The 18,767-nt window shown below is 39.4% G+C and overlaps 1 protein-coding gene across 2 annotated transcripts; it reads left to right on the top strand.

Moving 5' to 3' along the window:
* Window positions 1–1,575: 1,575 nt before the first annotated feature.
* On the top strand, window positions 1,576–12,660 carry LOC147136520 (high-affinity choline transporter 1-like). 2 transcript variants are annotated; one of them, XM_086051920.1, is made up of 9 exons: window positions 1,576–1,742; window positions 3,171–3,389; window positions 3,464–3,577; window positions 5,152–5,307; window positions 5,719–5,867; window positions 5,969–6,112; window positions 6,269–6,422; window positions 7,219–7,436; window positions 7,769–12,660. In XM_086051920.1, the coding sequence occupies exons 2-9, from the start codon at window positions 3,206–3,208 to the stop codon at window positions 8,417–8,419; spliced, it is 1,770 nt and encodes a 589-aa protein (XP_085908046.1). In that variant the 5' UTR covers window positions 1,576–1,742; window positions 3,171–3,205; the 3' UTR covers window positions 8,420–12,660. The 2 variants fall into 2 exon arrangements, with proteins under 2 accessions (XP_085908046.1, XP_085908047.1); XM_086051921.1 differs by lacking the exon at window positions 1,576–1,742 and having other exon boundaries at window positions 2,993–3,389.
* The last annotated feature ends 6,107 nt before the right edge of the window (window positions 12,661–18,767 follow it).

The following is an 18,767-nucleotide window of genomic DNA, read 5'->3' as shown; positions in this document are numbered from 1 at the left end:
GATTTTGACCTTAGTGCCTGGTGGTTGACTTGTGACGGAGCGTAAACTCCTCTGCTCGAAAAGCAGCTTTTTCTAAGGTGAAATCTCCATGTTCATTTAATTACTAAGCAACTTTGTCAAACACACAACGCTTCAACAGCTCCAACAGAGTAACATTTTTCAAGTCAATAATATCTTTAACCTCCTGTGACATGCACTCACACTGCAGCACTACCTCTTGCAAACTCCACGAGACTGAGACTCATTCATTTTCAAAATTGTTGTTGAAGGCGAAGTCAACCCAAAAATGTTCTTTACAATGTTATGTTCTGTGCAGCCCCGCTAGTCTCAACACGGCATTCTGATTGATATTGTGTTTGTGGAATATGAGTTAAGTAGTAAAATCAATTTTTTGTCCATCTCAGGGGAGTGCGATGTCATTTTCAGTCGACAGCTAGTGACAAAATGGCTGCCCCATGAGATGGCTAAAAAGAAGTGGATTTGGCTGCTTAACTCATATTCTACCAATATAATATTAATCAGATTGCTGTGTTTAGACTAGAGGAAGCGCATCGCACATATTATTGTAAAGAACATTTTTGGGTTGACTTCCGCTTGAAGCACCCGGGGAGTAATTTGGGGTAACTGTGTCTTGCTCAAGGACACCACAGCCGTGTGTCCCGGCGTTGTTGTGGGTGGATGGTCTTGAAGGGTCTCCACGGCAGCAATTTTAACCACTTGTCCACAGCTGCTCAACTGCTCCCCTCAAGACAATTTTTTATATGGGCTAAAACTCTGACCAAATTCGTCCAAGTTTTTCTTAAAAGTTGGCAGAATAAAATATACCCCAAAAATCACTTCATCACCTGGGACAATGAGTTGACATCCCTAACTGTAATTGAGCATTAACTAATGATGGCCAACTACTTCATTATTTTTATAGTGTTGCAAGAAGTGATCCCAAGAAATAACATAGTCTAACATTACGCAACATGTCACCACCTGTAGCACAAACGACTCACTCACCAAGAGTCAAGCAATTGTTTTTTCCCATCACTACCACCTCACAAATACACTTTGACATGACATTTGGTGCTCTGAATTGAGTGTTAAACCTGAGATTTAGTGTTGCGGATCTAAACTGAGTGATTCACAGTTGCAGACCTAAAGTGGCCCATAAAATTGGGAAACATGAACACACAAATCATTCAACTTTACCATCTTATAACCAGAGCGCTTTGAAACAGTTGAGCAAGCAAAGCCAGTGCAATGATGATGAATCAAGGCTGAAAAGTAACCAAGTGGACATTTCATCCATTGCCAATATGATGTTCACATATTGGAAAGCTTTGCAGGCGAGGTTGTGCGTCAAGCCACTCTCTATTAGGTGCTATTTTGGTCCTGCCCTGGAAGACATTCATCCAGCATCTTACCCACCCTGACAGCATCCAATAAACCCACCACTCCCATTCATCTCCACACCCACGACAAACCACCCCCACCCACCTTTTCCACTCTCTCGCTACCTCCCCATCTCCCTCTCGCTCTCTCTCTCTCTCTCACACACACGTACTTCCCGCAGATGTGCCAGGGATTTGGAGATTTTAAAACACTAAGATAATTGTATTTGGACTTTCTACACCACTACGAGGTGAAACATAACTTCTATCCATCGGGCATTTTCTTTGATACAAATTTGGAACCTTCTTATTCCTGCTTTTGGCTGTGGTTATCAACTCATTCAAATTCCTCCAAAGAAAAAGGTGAGATAATGTTTTCAATTCCTAATTTTCCACTTGCTGAACTGTTATGTGTTGGCCTAATTGTTGCCAAAGTGACAAATGTTGATTTTAAGCATGAATCAATAATGTTTAGCCACCCCTGAAAAATCATGAGGTCAGCGCAACAGCGAGCTAAGACTCAGGTCTAGTTCTTGGGATGCGGCACATTGGAGTTCAAACAGTATTAACTTATCTCTAGGCTTAGATCAGTCAATCATCATCAGTCAGAACAGAAAATGTTCAATTTTACTTAACTACACTGTTCACTCTAAAAGAAAACTATGTGGGACTTTTCTTTAAAAGCTAAATATTTAATATATTTTGAATTGTTTAATGCCACAATGTCCATTTTGGATTTGGGTCATCAGTTAAAGGTTGAAAAAAATGCATGAGCAATTGAACTGCAAGAGAATTTACATTTTAATGACAATATATAATATAATGTTTGTATAAATGTATGTTTTTTTATATTTGTGTGTATTCATGTTGAGCAGCAATACATGTTAAACTTCAATATACTGCATATTTTTTAATAATATGACGGTTATGATAGAAAAAGAATGTGTTACATGGGGCGATAATTTACACTACAATTGGCAAAAGAGATGGTAAATAATGTACATCACATTGTGTAATCATCAGTATTAAATATTTGTCCATGTCCATGTTAATGAAATAAGCCAAAATATTTAAAGAAAGCATTCTATTAAGTTGACTATTTCTTTGATGCACTTTGTAATTACGGATTATATACGCAGTGTACAAATGAAGTGAATACATCCCATTAGATTTTGGAAAACCTTGAGTTTCCTTTTAGAAATATTTTCTATAACATACAATCATGTAAAATATCCCCACAGATGTGGGCCATTGATTCCAAAAACAGTGGTCAATTTCCACACGCAAAAAAAAATGTTGTTTTTTTTTGTTTGTTTGTTGGTTTTTATAACAAATTAATTTGATGTTACAAAAATGAGTACACACCAATGAAGGTGAAGGATTGAAAAAAAATATATAATCAATAAAAATTACACCAAAAGAGAGTGTACTCATCTTGTTCTTTTGTTCACTGAGATATAACTGATAAAAAAACATTAAAAAGCTTGCTTTCCACATTGGGTCTTAGGGTTACTGTGGACATTATCTGCAGTTGATGTTCACTTATGATGCAAAAATTCTGTTTTTTTTTTTTTTTTTTTTTTTTTTTTTAATTTACTAAGGGTCACTTATTTGAAGGCACTTTTGGAGCAGGTTTGTACTTCTTGCTAGCTATTAAGAGAACCTGTTGACATTGTCTCAAATGCACTAGGTTGTCCTTCACAACTATGAACGGTGATCTCAATTTTTGGACGGATTGAATTTAGAACTGCTTATCCATGTTTCTTTCTTCCATTTCTTTCTCCGAAGTAGTTTTCTCAATGAGCACTTGAAGACACCAGACAAAGATGACCATCCATGTCGAGGGTATTGTGGCCATTGTGGTTTTTTATATGGTGATTCTCTTCGTGGGCATTTGGGCGGCATGGAAGAACAAGAATTCCGGAGTGGGTGATGGCGGGGACCGGAGCGAGAGCATCATGGTCGGTGGTCGGGACATTGGCTTGTTTGTGGGTGTATTCACAATGACCGGTGAGTAGTGCCACTTTGTTACCGTAAAGAACCATAGTTGGTTGATACGTACCGTGTCTTTTTTTTTTCTTCAGCTACTTGGGTGGGTGGAGGCTACATCAATGGAACAGCGGAATATGTCTACTTGCCTGACTACGGCCTGGCTTGGGCCCAAGCACCTTTTGGCTACGCTCTCAGCCTGGTACTAGGTAAGAACTACTGTCTATGTGTAATGAGGCTCGCTGCTTATTGCTTTGTTAAAAACCGTAAACAGGACAGGACACATTTTACCATTTTTAACTGTCTTACAATTGTAAAAATAAGTTAACCGCTGTCAGTGTTTTGTTAAAACACTCTTTAAACACTCCCATGGCGTTAATGATGAATTATAGTTACTGTTTTTTTCTGTCAGCGGCCTGGGGACCCATCTGGGTATTCGTCATTCCGTCATTTTTCGTTACAAATGGAATTCGAACAGGCGTTGCATCCGTCACTGACGCACGCCAGTTTGTCCTGACGATTTTTTGGTCACACCCAATGACGGACCAAGGGACTTCTGACGGACTTAACTGATGGACTGACTGATGGACTGACCAACTACAATAACAATTCGGTTAGTCACGAGTAATGATGGACTGATGAATGACTGACGGGTACCCAAGCTGCTGATGGTCGACGAATGACGGACCCGCAAAATTTATTAAAAAGCCCACCTCTGGTTATGTAGGCCAACTGACCTCAAGTGAGGAGGTGAACCCACGGACGAGTCTGCACATCCATTGGCTGAGAGGAGTCCCAGTTAGCTCACACGCTAGCTAGTCGCTAGTGCCTATCGTCATGGCATGGAAAGCCACAAAAGGGATATATTCCAGCCACCAGAGGCATTAATCAGATATATTTTCGCAGCTCAAACCTGTAGGGATTTGTGGAGGATAGCATCCATTTTTTAGCAGGGCTTGGTTTCGACTAGGGATGCTCCGATCGATCGGGCACCGATAATGAACGTCCGATTTCCGTGAAAAATGACGTGATCGGCATATTCGATCAAAGCCTTTTATTGCCGATCAAAGAATCCTATGACCCGCAGCTCCTTCGATGTGCTGTTTGTAGTTTGTGTCTTGTAATATATGCCATGAAAAGATCTCACGGGGGGAGCATGGCCACAAGTTTCAACACAACCAGCTTAATCCGACATTTGAAGAACAAGCAATTGGAAGAATATGGTGAGTTTACGAGGCTCACTGCATTGAAGCAGCAGCAACAATGAAACGGCAGCTAACGCAGCCCATGCTGACCAACTCAAACCCATATTACCGCGACAGGCAAAAGGCAACGCAAATAACCAGGAAAATTATTAAATTTATCGGACTTGATGACCAACCATTCTCGGTGGTGAAAGACATTGGATTCCGCCGTCTGCTCGCCCACTTCGAGCCTCGCTAGCTACATGCTACCGGGACGCAAATACTTCACAGACGTAGCTCCACCAGAGAGTGTATTGTCACATCGAAAGTTTCCTAAAAGAAGGACTATTATCCTGTTTAAGTTTTACCAGTGTTAAATGGAGCTCGGATGTCAGTCCTGTGTCGATGGTGAGTCTAACAAGGGAGTTTTTCGCTCGCGTACTGGTTTTATTGATAATGTTCGAACGAGGCATATGTATTCCAAAATGGCTCCCATTTGTACTCGGCCATTACTTAGTAAAGTGTTACTGTTGTGTCAAATCCTATAAAATACACATTCTGAAATGATCTGTAGTGACATCATTTCTAACTTCTTCCAGGTGGCCTTTTCTTTGCCAAACCCATGCGTTCTCGTGGCTATGTCACAATGCTGGATCCTTTCCAACAGCTCTATGGAAAGAGGATGGGGGGTCTGCTTTTCATCCCTGCTGTCATGGGTGAAATCTTCTGGTCAGCAGCCATTTTATCTGCCTTAGGTAGGTGATTGTTTAATACTGTCTGTCTAGACCAGTGCCTCCCAAAAACTGTGCCATTGCACATTAGTGTGATCATCAGGTGTAGTGTGGGAAGTATCCGTTTTCACTTAATTCATCCCAAAATCATTGATTTCCTATTAATGATGTAATTTTGTTCATCTATCTATCTGCGAACAATTAAATGCTCTTACTCTATATCACTTACGGTACATTTACCATGCACCAGAATGATAGCTTTGTGATTGAAACATTTCCAGAATTTATAATAGATTTGTAAGTGAAATGAGACAGATCATTATTTCATTTTCATATGTTTTTGTGACATTTTTGTTTGGTGTTCTGTGAGAAAAATTATGTAATTGGGCAAATACTAATCTAGATGAGTTTCTTTTTCACAATATTGTCCCACAGGGGCAACTCTGAGTGTGATCGTGGACATAAACATCAACATGTCGGTGGTGATCTCAGCCCTGATTGCTATCTTCTACACCCTTGTGGGAGGACTCTACTCTGTTGCTTACACAGATGTAGTTCAACTCTTTTGCATCTTTGTGGGTTTGGTGAGTTTCAATCAATCAATCAAACAAAGTGCCAGAAATGTGACCGCCATTGATTATCAGTGAACCTGCAATATTTTCATTCTATGTCATCTGGGCATTAGTGGATCAGTGTGCCTTTTGCATTGTCCAATCCTGCCGTGTCAGACATCAGTGTGACAGCAAAGGAGGCAATCCACCAGTCACCCTGGCTGGGGAAGATTGAGCCGGCAGACAAATGGCTGTGGGCAGATAATTTCTGTTTGCTGGTAAGTTATACCTGTCTTCAGGAAGATCCATCATGCAAACCAGTAAATCTGTCAGTGTTGATAGGTTTGATGTTGATTTGGGGGCGGGAGCAATTGCAGTTACTTCATGTGATAAAACTCTATAAGACGTAAATACAATTGTATTTCTGTTTCTAGATGTTGGGGGGGATTCCCTGGCAGGTCTATTTTCAACGGGTTCTTTCTGCCTCTTCAGCTACCTACGCCCAGGTCCTTTCCTTCCTCGCTGCTTTCGGCTGTTTGGTCATGGCAGTTCCCTCCATCCTCATAGGAGCTATAGGGGCATCCACTGGTAAATACACACTGCCATATGTGCTAGGTCGTCAGTTTGCTTTCATCTGCAATAAAACTTAGGGATTCTCAAAGGATGGAATGGGCATTTGGCTAAATTACTTTGATCGTTTCTGGGGAAAATGAATGTCAATGCCAGGTACCCTTCCCAATGGAGTTTTACCATTGTGGAGGTTTGCACCCCTCTCAAATTCAGGAAGAATATGAACATGTCAAAAGCTAACAATCCTAATGAATCATCACAAAGCAACTGAAACATCCAGGAATCACAACCTTCATCGGATAAGGACATTTTAATCAAAGGAAAAATGATGCCACGCAAGGTTGTTTACAGCATCCAAGCTTGTATCAGATGTGTAAATGTAGACGCCTACTGTGACTCAAGGGTAAACAAGTGGCAGAAGCACCGGGCCACGGCAAGCACAGAGCCATCAGACGGCGTACATTTAGTGAATATTACATCTGAAGAGGAGCTAATTAATGTGGCCCATCTGAAGCTGTTTCATGTACTGTATAACCATGCAGCATTAATCAACCCCTGCTTGTTTGGAGAATGTACACCTCTAGAGAATGAAGTTAATTTTTAAAATACCGCATAGAAAATATGTCACATGCTGGAAGAGTAAAGACAGTCGGACAACAGCAGTGGAGTGAAACCTGCAAAGCAACTGACAAACACCATGAGCCCAACACCTTATACTGTTATACACTGAATATAAAATTAGACACTCCAATTTAAGTTTATTTAACGTACAGTGTATGAGCAACATAATGTACCGACTAATCTTCATCTCTAGACTGGAACCAGACTTCTTATGGGGCCCTCCCTCCAAAGGATAAAGATGAATCCGACATGATCCTTCCTATTGTGCTTCAGCACCTCTGCCCACCTTACATCTCCTTCTTTGGCCTGGGAGCAGTGTCAGCTGCCGTCATGTCATCCGCAGATTCCTCCATTCTCTCGGCCAGCTCCATGTTTGCCAGGAACATCTATCAACTTGCCTTTCGACAGTCGGTAAGAGTGCGGCCTGTTAGTTACAAAGTAGTCGTTTGCATCAGTAAAATTTCCGCATTCAGATAGCAGTTCCACCTTAAGTGATACTTAAAGGGGAAGTCAACCCGAGCATATTTTTCAACTCGTCGGCCTGCATAGAACATATTCTTGAAAAAAGTATGTTTGGGTTGACTTCCACTTTAAATAATTAAAGGACGCTACATTCATTATGTTTGATAGAGTAGTCAAATCATTGTATATCAATCTAAAGGACGAGCCAAGACAAACAAATATCTCATCCAGTACTTTGGATGAATGCAGATTCCAATGATCCTTTCCTAATTATGCTCTAGGCCTCGGATCGTGAGATTGTCTGGGTGATGCGTCTCACCATCTTCGTTTTCGGAGCCCTCGCCACAGCCATGGCTTTGTTAACAGGAACAGTATACGGCCTGTGGTACCTGAGCTCGGACCTGGTCTATGTCATCGTCTTTCCCCAACTTCTTAGTGTCCTTTTTGTCAAAGGAACAAACACCTACGGCTCAGTGGCTGCCTATGTCTTTGGTCTTTTGCTCCGAATTGGCGGTGGTGAGCCCTATTTAAAACTTCCTCCCTTCATCTATTACCCTGGATGGGTGGTCCAGGAGAAGATCCACCACCTGACTGGTGATGTAGAGTATTTTGTCCAGCAGAGATTCCCATTCAAGACAGCGTCCATGATGGCATCCTTTTTGGCAAACGTGGCATTTTCCTACCTGACAAAGTACATATTTGAAAGTGGTACACTGTCACATAAGTACGACTTCTTCGATGCTGTGGTCTCCAAACACAGCAAGGAGATCATGGACAAGGCCACACTGGTGAGCCATGATAATATCATCCTCTCGGAGATGACGCCCGTCAAACAAGCACTGGGTGCATCCCTTGCAGCGACCTTCACCAACAGAGAGGTCCTCAGCAATGATGAAGTGTCAAGTCCTGAGGAGTTTCAAGATGAAAACTAGGCGGGAAAAGGCACAACGCAAAGAAAACTCACTACTGCCACTCTAGGAGTCAAAGCAGCAGATCTGCGTTGGCTTCCATGTGATACTACATATTTTATTTGATGCTAATAATGTTAAAGGAGGTTCCCAAAGTCAAGAATGTTTCCAAGACTTGTCGTACCGGGTTGGATGCTTCAAAGGTAAGACTTGAGCCTTAGGAATTGGAGATTGGAACAATTTTCTGGGGCTACAATTTCATTCCAATTGGTCAAATGGCCAATTTCAATGTAAATCATGGATGTTGTTTTGCTGTCTGTAATCCTATTGTGTGTAGCAGAGAATATTCCATGAACCAAAATGTATTGGCCAAACCGAATACTCGGTTTTGTCCTCATGAGCTCAAGCTTCTAGTGTTGTGGCTACCAATCATGAAGGATCCTTACCTGACTTTGGAATCTGATGATTCCTTCGTTTTGGATATTCCTTGCCTTGAACCTGAGAGTTAACTATTGACCAGTTGAGTTAAGCATAGTGTTATGTTTTAAAGGAATATCCATAGTTAAGTGCCACAACATGTGATCAAAGGGAAGATTATGACATATTTATTGTTAGAATTTAGGTGGGTATTGAGAATAGTGCAATACTATACCAAGAAATTATATTTGTCTAGTGGTGTATAGACGAGGTGTGTCAGAAAACGTCCAGGACTGGTGTCACAGAAGATATATTTCAAACCCAAACTACAAGTTTTCCTATTCAATGAGGACAAGAAGATCAACCAGCAAGTCTACAAAGCGAGCCGAGGGGAGGCAAGATTGGAACAAGGACAACTCATGGCTGCTTCACCATGACCACACACCTACTCTCAATGCGCTGAGCATCCAACAGTTCCTGGCTGAGAAGAACATCCCCATGATGACTCACCTGACCTGGCTCTGTGGGATTTTTATTTCTTTCCCCCCCCTCAAACTCAAGGGACATTAAGGGGGAGCCATTTTGAAAATGTGGACAACATTAAGATGGCGGCCATGATGTCGATTGTGGAGGATCCTGGAAGAATCATTCCAGGAGTGGATGGAAACGTGGCAGAGAAGGCTGCGAACGTGTGTTTATCTTCATGGAGATTACTTTGTAGGGGGAAAAACAAGATTGGATTTGAAATATATCTTTTGTGCCGCATGTCTTGGAACTTTTATGACACACTGATTATATGTTTATGTTCACCAAGCGTCATTACAAAATATAATACTGTGCAAAAGTCTCAGGCACCATTAGTGTGTTGTTTTACCAATTTTAAAATTACTACAGTGTACAGTATAATTACAGTGTCAAGTGTTAACAAAGGGAGAAAAAAAGTGGCTCGTCTCATTTGTGTGAATTTGTCCACCTGCTTGTTAGCAGGCTACTTTCTGATTAATGGTGCATGGTGCCTTTGTAATTCTGTCTAGTGATGGCATTGTTGGACAGAAATTAAATAAATTCCTGTATCTGCACCTTTATTCATAACTCCCAAGCAAATATAATGGTTTCTTCTTTATCACATGCACCGTAGCCCTGTAAAGTCCTATGAATGTAGAAATATGAGTCAGACTTCTCTACATAATCTGGCGAGATAAGGTGTTCAACAGCAAAATGATTGCTGATAATTAAGATCATTAAGATAACAACGCTCAAGGTGGTCTACATCTTTTGCACAGTATAGTATCACAACTTGTCCTAAGTTCCATTTGCATAGAGTAAGTTTGTGAATAGAGCAATAATATTTTTAGTACCGGTGTCCATGTTGTACAGATATATGTGATACTGACCGTACAAGTTATAGTTGATGGATTTTACTTGTATTCACGGTGCTCTTAAAACAGCAGACATCACATTTGCAGTAAAACCTCATCCAGACCTCATATGAACAAACTCGTAACCAAAGTAGACAGTTAGATATGAGATTACATTTAGTCACCAAATAAATGTCTGGCGTTCAACTTTTCTGTGAAAGAAAAATAATGTGCGCGATGTGTTTCAATATTTTTCAAATGTTTTGGTTTTTGAAACATTTCAGTCCTTTATAAGTGTAACCCATATGACACAGATGATTTGTGTAATGGTCACTTAAATTTGACGCAGGCAACCAAAATGGTTGTAAATCCTCCCAAATATCTATATATTGAAAATAATGAAGCATAGTAATATATTATTCTTTATTATAAGCAATATTTGGCTGTTGAGTTGTTATTGTTTTTTTTAATTGGGTTATGTTTTATTTTTTCGGGTTTCTTGGAGGCTGTATGCTCAGAATATGCTTAAAAAGCCAAATGCTATCCATTTGTGTCCATGCTGAACAGACCAATATAATACCAATAAAACACTGCAGTAATGCAATACAGCAGCCTAACCCCACCAGTGTTGGGGATGAAACAGACAGACTAACATTTTGTTCCAAATTGCAGGGACTGACAAAGTCGTTTTTGAAAAGGATGAAAACAGTATCAAAGGTTATTAAGGGCAAAAAGCTAAATAATAAGATGAAAGAAAAGAGCCCTATCAAATTGGCGGGATGACGCATAGAACCTCTTTGCTGTCGCATACATGATTTTATTGTTAACATTAAAAACATGTGGCTATTTTGGACCATGATTTTGAATTGTCAACTGATATGTTATACTCGAAGTCAGATATTTAAGTGTATGAGACAGACATCTCTTATTATCCATATAAATCTTTGTCACTGATACTTGGCTTTCATTCGACCAGTCTGCCACAGCAGGTTAGCTGATACAGGAAAAGACTGTTTCTCCTGCAGGATTGTTTGTCAGCACTTGTCATCATTGATCCAAACAGGCCATCAATTAGTCCTCAGGACACTTGTTTAATGATGAGAAAAAAGTAGAGATCAAGGTTGATTGTAACAGAGTGGAACACACAATAAGGTGTTGGATACATTTTTCCTTTACTGATGTTTTTTTTAAGTTAACGTCATCTGTTTTACTGTAAGAATAATCAAAAAGTTATTGTTCTTGTTATTGTTATTTTTGCGATTGTTCATGTTGTCATTGTATGTTGCTTACGTATTTGTCTCGTGTGTTGTACTTTGCTGGTGTCTTCTATGAATATTGCGGAACCAATTAAACCAGCAATGATTGGGTTAGCAGCGCTCCCTCATATTGGTAACTTGGTAAAAAATAATTACATCATATTTTTTTGAAATGGTGCAATGCAGCCATATGAAGTACTGTACTCTAGTAATGTTGGCACAATTCCATGAGGAAAATTAGGACATTGATGCAACACCACCAAGAGTCATTCAGCTTCAAATTGGGAAAAAAAGATCAATGCTAGTCCGATTCGGTCTCCGAAAATATTACGTGACTTTAAAATAACTGTATTCCTCAATTAACAAGCCCGCGAATGTCAAAGTCAAAGACAAGAAACAAGTTATGACTGCGTGTAAACTGCAATGATGCTGTATTTTTGTGTGATCAGTGTACTGTACACAGAAAACGCTGCATTAAAAATTATGTTTGTTGACGTTGAAATTACAGATGACTATTTATCCAGACACTGTGTATAAATGTAAAGCTGTGATCATATGTTGTAGGTTTAATAAATTATTTTGCAGACTCCAAATGTCTATACTGTATGTACATTTTACAGATTTCAATGATTCTATGTACAAAGTTTCCTACTGCATCATGCTAAGCTGTGTCTATACTGACACCTTTACAAAGATTTTGATGCCGCTATAGAAGCGCTGTCATACAGTAGCAGTTACAGAGAGTATTTATTGAAATTATTATGAATCATCAAAGTATTCTCTATGGTAATCGCATAAAAAAATCTAGGATATTAGAGGTGCACAGACCATTAAATAAGGAAAATAATTGCTTACAGCAATCAGTGGCATAATGTTGAAGTTTCCTGCTTTTAAATCAACGAGTCCGTCAAATGTGTAGTGTCTTTTGGTTTTGTTATTGTTCGCCCTTTGTGCTGTCACTGCCCAGTGTTGACACTGGTGTTGTTGTTTACCCCGGAAATGCGCTGAACTGCAGTCAGGGACAGAAAAACTTCTTGCCATGCAGAAAGCTCTTTTAATGTTAATTAGGCAGCCATGAACAAGGAAACAATACACTGACACAAAATACAAAGCCTAAGCTGTCAAAGCGTATGGCCTCATGTCTGTCTGAAAGATACCCTAAACAATCACGTGTTGTGACTTTTGGTATAACTGTATTACTGTAGATGCAAAATAAATGTGATTTTGGCACTCATTTGGATCTGTCACCTTCCTGCCATGTAAATCCAGCCTAAAATCAGTGGCAATTATCTGGGCAAATGCTACATGAACAATTTATACTATTGTCACTCTGACTTTCAGGTGAGAAAAATTGATTTTCTAAAACATTTAAACAAGCACAGTCTCCAAATTCAAACAATGTAACTAATCCTTCAACTGTAAGTGGTTCAATTGTGAGTGCTAGCGCTCACATCCACACAGCGAGCTGTAGAGAAAGGCTGAGGCAGAGAATAGCCATTAGTGTATCTGTCTACAAAACCTGCCACAGCACCAAATGATTTTTGCCTGCAGGTGACAGACATGAAATTGCTGCAATAATGTTAAAATAGCATGTTAAATGTTGCCGCTCGCTCAGGCAAAATGGATCAGTGGGCAACTGGTAAATGGGGGCAAGGGAGAATTATTCACCTTTGTAATGGCTCCCACGGAGGGAATTCAATTGAATACTATTTTGTCAAGCGCATTCTCCCTTTTCGTAAAGAGACCCTGTTACAAGGAAATATGTGGAGAAATTGTGTGTGCGCTTGAGTATTCCATTTTTTTTTCCAGTTTTATCACCACAATCCTTTATCTGAACTCCTTTATAGTCAAGATCTGCACTCTCGACTCAAAGCAAAGCCCCAGGCTTCACCACTGTAACTCAAACCTTCAAGTGACAGTTCATTCCCTGAACATCATTAGTAGTGTGCACAAACATGCATGCATCTAGCCCCGCAGCACTGCTCATGATTTATTCTCACTAAACGGCAGAAAATACAGTGTTATGTACAATTAGATCTTTTATCTTTTAATTACATGCATGATGAGCCTGCATTATGAAATGTTTTAAGTTTGAATAACTAATGTCATTGTCCTAAACCTTAAAGATATAAGATGTATGTCTGACTGTCCCTCGATCTATATACCAAATTTATCTATACAATGTTTGAATGAAAGATGCTTTTAAATGGTCTTTTTGTTGTTATTGTTGATGTGCAATATTCTGAGCCTCTCTTTTCTCCCATTTTCGCAACTTTGCATTCCCATGTGTCATCACTTCTTGAAAATCTTTTCCTTTAAATGAAGGTTTTCTGGGAGTATTGGCCTTTTGTATAGTCAGTCGTTTGATTTTGATGTAACAAGGCAGTTTGTTTCCAGTTCAACTATATGTAGTACCATATTTTTCGGACCATAAGCCGCACTTAAAATCCTATTAATTTTCTTCAAATTCACCTTATGTATAGATGTCAGCTTTTCAGTTTGTCGTCTTTAATTCAAATTCCTCCCTATTATGTTTGCGGTCTCATTCTCATCCACCTCTAATCACTAGCAGTCGTCCATGTTTTCATCATACTGGAACTAGAAGTACTTTCTGCGTCTAATAATCATGGGAAATGTAGTCCGTCAAGTAAACAACACATCCAGCTTCCAATAGCTGCCAGGACCAAGCAAGAAAAGTTGGATGATGCTGAGCGAGGAAGATGGCATATCTGGTGAGTGCATTGACTTCTATACAGCTGGTGAATTGCCAATCACGAGAAAGCATTTGTTTCGTCCGTCGGAGGATCCCCTCTTCTTCTCTGCTCGAACCAACTCCCGTGTGGTTGCACTGCGAACAAAAGCAAGCGAGACACGTGGCGCGACCCGATATTTCGTATCCGGTCTGAACCTAGCGTTGTAGTGCTAAATCTATCAAATAAACTTATCGTCGCTGTCCTGTGAAAAACACTTGTGTCAATTTTTTTCATTTTTTTTTATTTTTACGTAAATCAAGGTGAAAATTAAAAAGAAAAAAAAAATTGGACATAGTTTTTTTTTCACGGGACAACAATGATATGGTACAGTTAAAACGAACTATTTAACATACAATTCCTCACAAAGAATTATAACCCGGTGCGCCTAATGGTCCAAAAAATATTGTACACCATGCTTGCCAAAACTGGTAGTGGAGGTTGCTGGGCGGGGCTTCTTGATTAAAGTTGTCTGACCATTCCCATCCAACAATCAATTTTATGAACACATGTCCAGTTCAGGGTCAAGGGGGAAGATGCAGTAGCCTTGTCTGGCTGACTTTGGATAAGTAGTAGTTGAAACCCTGGCAATCTATGTAACCCTTCGCACTCATGTTCACAGCAATAATTTATACTCCCATGAGGCCAACGTGTGTGTTTTTTGGACTGTGGGAGGAAGTCGTAGCAAAAAATCTCCATGTTGTACCAAGAATTTCCAGTATATCAATAAAACTACTTTAGCTAGAATTGCAAAAGAACATAAAAACAGATCTTTCCCGGTTTTGTATTGTTCACGCTCAGAGAAAATAACATGGCATTCAAAACCGAATCTCCTCAGTCTCCTCAAAGCAGCTAGTGCATGTCCTTGCTTCAGTCCTTCACCATCCAAGCGCAAATGACCGTAATGGAAGCAAAACACATTTCTTCTGGAATATAAATAGTGTTTCTTGGCAGTAAAAATGGTTATCATCAATCCACTCTCACTCAATTTAATGGCAAAGTGACCGCAAGGGATGATTTTAGGACACCATGTGTAGATCCAAAATTTGAATATTACAAAGGTTTGACTTCAAGAAAGGTCCATAAAGTTGCTGGCCGACCGGGCAGAAATTCCCACAAATTCCCTAATCTTGGAGAGCATTCATAAATGTTAAGGCAACCTTTCTATGAGTATAACTTTAATAGAGAGACGAGACCACTTTCCAACAAAGATGGTGTCTGATAGTCTACAACTGTAAATCGAGCTCATTCCATTGGCAGTGACTGGTTGGCTGCTGAGTGTATGCAAATAGACCTTACAGCAGATGGAGTATAAACACGCGCACACACCCACACCCACACGCACACACACACACACACACACTGACTTCCCAGAGCACATTTTATTAATGCTCTGTAGACAGCCACGTAAATTTTGTTAGGATTTATTGCAAATAGGGTTATGGAGAGCGTTAAAGCTCAGTAACAGACAGTGCCTGGAAAAACACTCACGTATCAGACATAATAGTGTGGTGTGTGTGTGTGGGGGGGGTGCGCGTGTGTGTGTGTGTACCCTACAAATTAGTCAAACTGATTATCCCACACGTATTCTACATCATGTTTATGAATAATGTTTTCATAAAATATTTCTGCTTAATCCTCAGATTAATTTAGAAATCATTTTCTTTTTTTTTTTACTTGATTATATGGAGTTCAAAAGATGTTTTGGGAGATGCAGATTGTTTAAATTACATTTTAGCACACATGCTCATTTGTGTAAACCATGATCTGCGTATTAGCCACAATAAAGCACAAACAATGTCATGATGTTCCTTATTACCAGGATTTCATCTGATAATATAATTAAATTCTGTTATTGGATGTTCTCCAGATAATACCTTTGGAAAGGTACATTCGTTTGGATAAGCCATCCATGCATCTTGTCAAAAGATTACAAATGAATGTAAGGCAACAAGACATGCCTACAAAAAGCATCCAGTACAGATTTCATGAGCTCAGTCTTCATGTGTTCTTCTTTCGTCGCTGTTCATGCAGACATTGGGTTATCAACATGTCAATCATGTTACTGTCTGTGGGTCTTGACTGAGGACTCTTGATTTTCATTTAAGATGACTGAAAAGTTCTTAAATATGTTTGAGTCATACACATTATTGCACTTACTGATTTGTTACCACTATATTGACTGGCAACCAAATTCACCTTAGATAGGCTCCAACTCCCCGCAAACCTGAACATAAGTGGTCCAGAATATTGATAGATGGATGAATGCAATATTGCAAAAAAGGCCAAATGAAGCTGGCTTTAACTAAAGTTAAAGTTGACTCACATGCATCATGCACTTAACATACAGTCTTGAATTAATGCATTTAATGGTGTCATTTAAGTAAAAGGCTATTTTAATGATCAGTTATCGACCATTGGTTCACATATGGAAAATTATAATCACCGATCTACTGTGAGGACTGATTGGCAATAGTGGTCTCCGTCCTGTGACAGATTCTCAGTTTTCCTTAAAACAACAGATTACTGCAATGGCTTCCTCTATTGAACTGTGGTAAGGGATGAAAATTGTCTTTCCGCCTTAAGGTTCTGTATATTGATCTTGTCAGTGGTAAATTACTCGGCTCCACTTAAGCCTTATAGGCCCAAAGGAAGTGGAAAGGACATTGTAAATGTTGTATACTATAAAATATAAAACAAGGTTTTTATAATATTTAATCAGTTATCTCATTTCACTTAATCAGTCAGATTTTTTTTAGAACAAATATATCTGTATTTTTATTCATCTGCCTATGCAAGTGATTTATAGTGACACGTGTATCGACTTTTTTTGTGACTTTTTGTTTAGTAGGGACTTACCAGACCAAATCCACCTTTCAATACCACAATTTGACATCAGTTATGGTAGCCATCGCTGCTATACAAAGATGCCATATGATGGCATGCAACTGTGCCACGGACTTCATCCACAGAAGTTCACATAACATTACAAAATATAAAACATTTAAATAAAATAAACCAGAGATACCGGTAATTGTTACCGGTAAATGCATTTATGTGTGTAGATGTGTTGGCTAGTCAAAGTTGGCTGAAACAAGTTTTGCTCTGACCGACCAATCAGAAGACAGAAAAATTGCAGATGTCATCAAGGTGATTTGAAATCTGATTGATTGGTTCATGAAACAGTCGTATTGTTGATATAATTCAAGTTACATTGGCCGGCACTATTGATTCAGCAGGACCAGGGTAGACTGACATGACAACACAAAGAGGCTGAAATTTGATTGGACAAAAAAATATCTCACATACACATATTGGAAGCAGTGCAGCCAAGAGAAACGCTACGAAAGTGAATAGACTGTTCGGAATGAAATAATGCAGTTTCATAGAACAAATATTTGAATTTAGGATACATCTAAATGTCAGAGCTTCTGATATTGTTTTGACCAGTACACAAGGCCTTACTCACCTTATCTTCCCACCACTGCTTTATGTTTTATTTATTATTCTGTGGAGGTGTGGCGGCACCTGTTGCAAGCTGGCGCTGTTGTTGATTAGAAGTGACACAGGCGGCAGGCTAACAAGGCAGAAACATTTATCTGGCTAACAAAGCTCTGGCAGGGCTCCTCCACTCGGCTCTCCTAATGCTTTACGACGCTGTCATTTAAAGATGACTTATTACAGGAGAAAGATTTCGCTTGCCAATATCACCCTTCATCACATTGACACACTCACACACACACACACACAGCAAGAGGGCTGTACTAGGCGGACTAGCTGACAAAAAATAGTGAAAAGAACCTTGGCCAAGTACAGATGCTTCTTCCTCTATGCTGTTTTAGTTTTACATCTACTACAAATATCTGACTCTCGTAGCTCACCTATCAGTTAGGACTTTGTGTTTGTGCATGTGTATTTGTGTGTAACTCTGCCTGATGTGTGATTACAATAAAGCAAGAACATACAGTATGGTAATGTCTGGTGAATCTTGCGGCCTCATAACATCTCACTAATTGGACACTCACATTACTTATTGACAACTGAGATTAATAATTGATTCATTAACAAGAGAAAATGAGACTAGGGAGCTACTTAATGCTGACGGCAGAGATGCGAAGTACAGTTTCTGTGGATGTAAACTAAAACACATTTATGGCCTTTGTTTTGAGTGCATTGAGTCGTGCGAGTACCACTTAATTAATGTATCCCACTGTGGCATTTTCACAGGAGGGTCATCATGTCATCTCCCCGTTAAATCATTACAAGAAAAATAACAATAAATATATTAAAAAAAAAAAAAAAAAAAAAATAGAACCCTGTATGTAATTAAATATTTTTGGACAACTACCCGCCAGAAGCATGGAACTTCATGAAGTCAGACTTTAAATTGTAGACATGTCAGCGAACAACATGTTTTCACAATGCAGTGAAATACAAAAACCTACATCTCAGATACTGCTGTTTGCAATACTGCTGTAATTCCTGTTCTCCCTCCGCACAGGAAACGGCAAACGCTAATCACATTACCCGTTCTGAATGGGGAATGGTAATTAAATCTAAACATGAGCTAATCCATTTACCAATTGATTGG

This window comes from Filicampus tigris, chromosome 14, assembly GCF_054856515.1.
Source record: "Filicampus tigris isolate MCC_2025a chromosome 14, RoL_Ftig_1.0, whole genome shotgun sequence".
In the NCBI taxonomy this organism is placed as follows: Eukaryota; Metazoa; Chordata; class Actinopteri; order Syngnathiformes; family Syngnathidae; genus Filicampus; species Filicampus tigris.
This window is presented reverse-complemented; position numbering and strand designations above follow the sequence as displayed.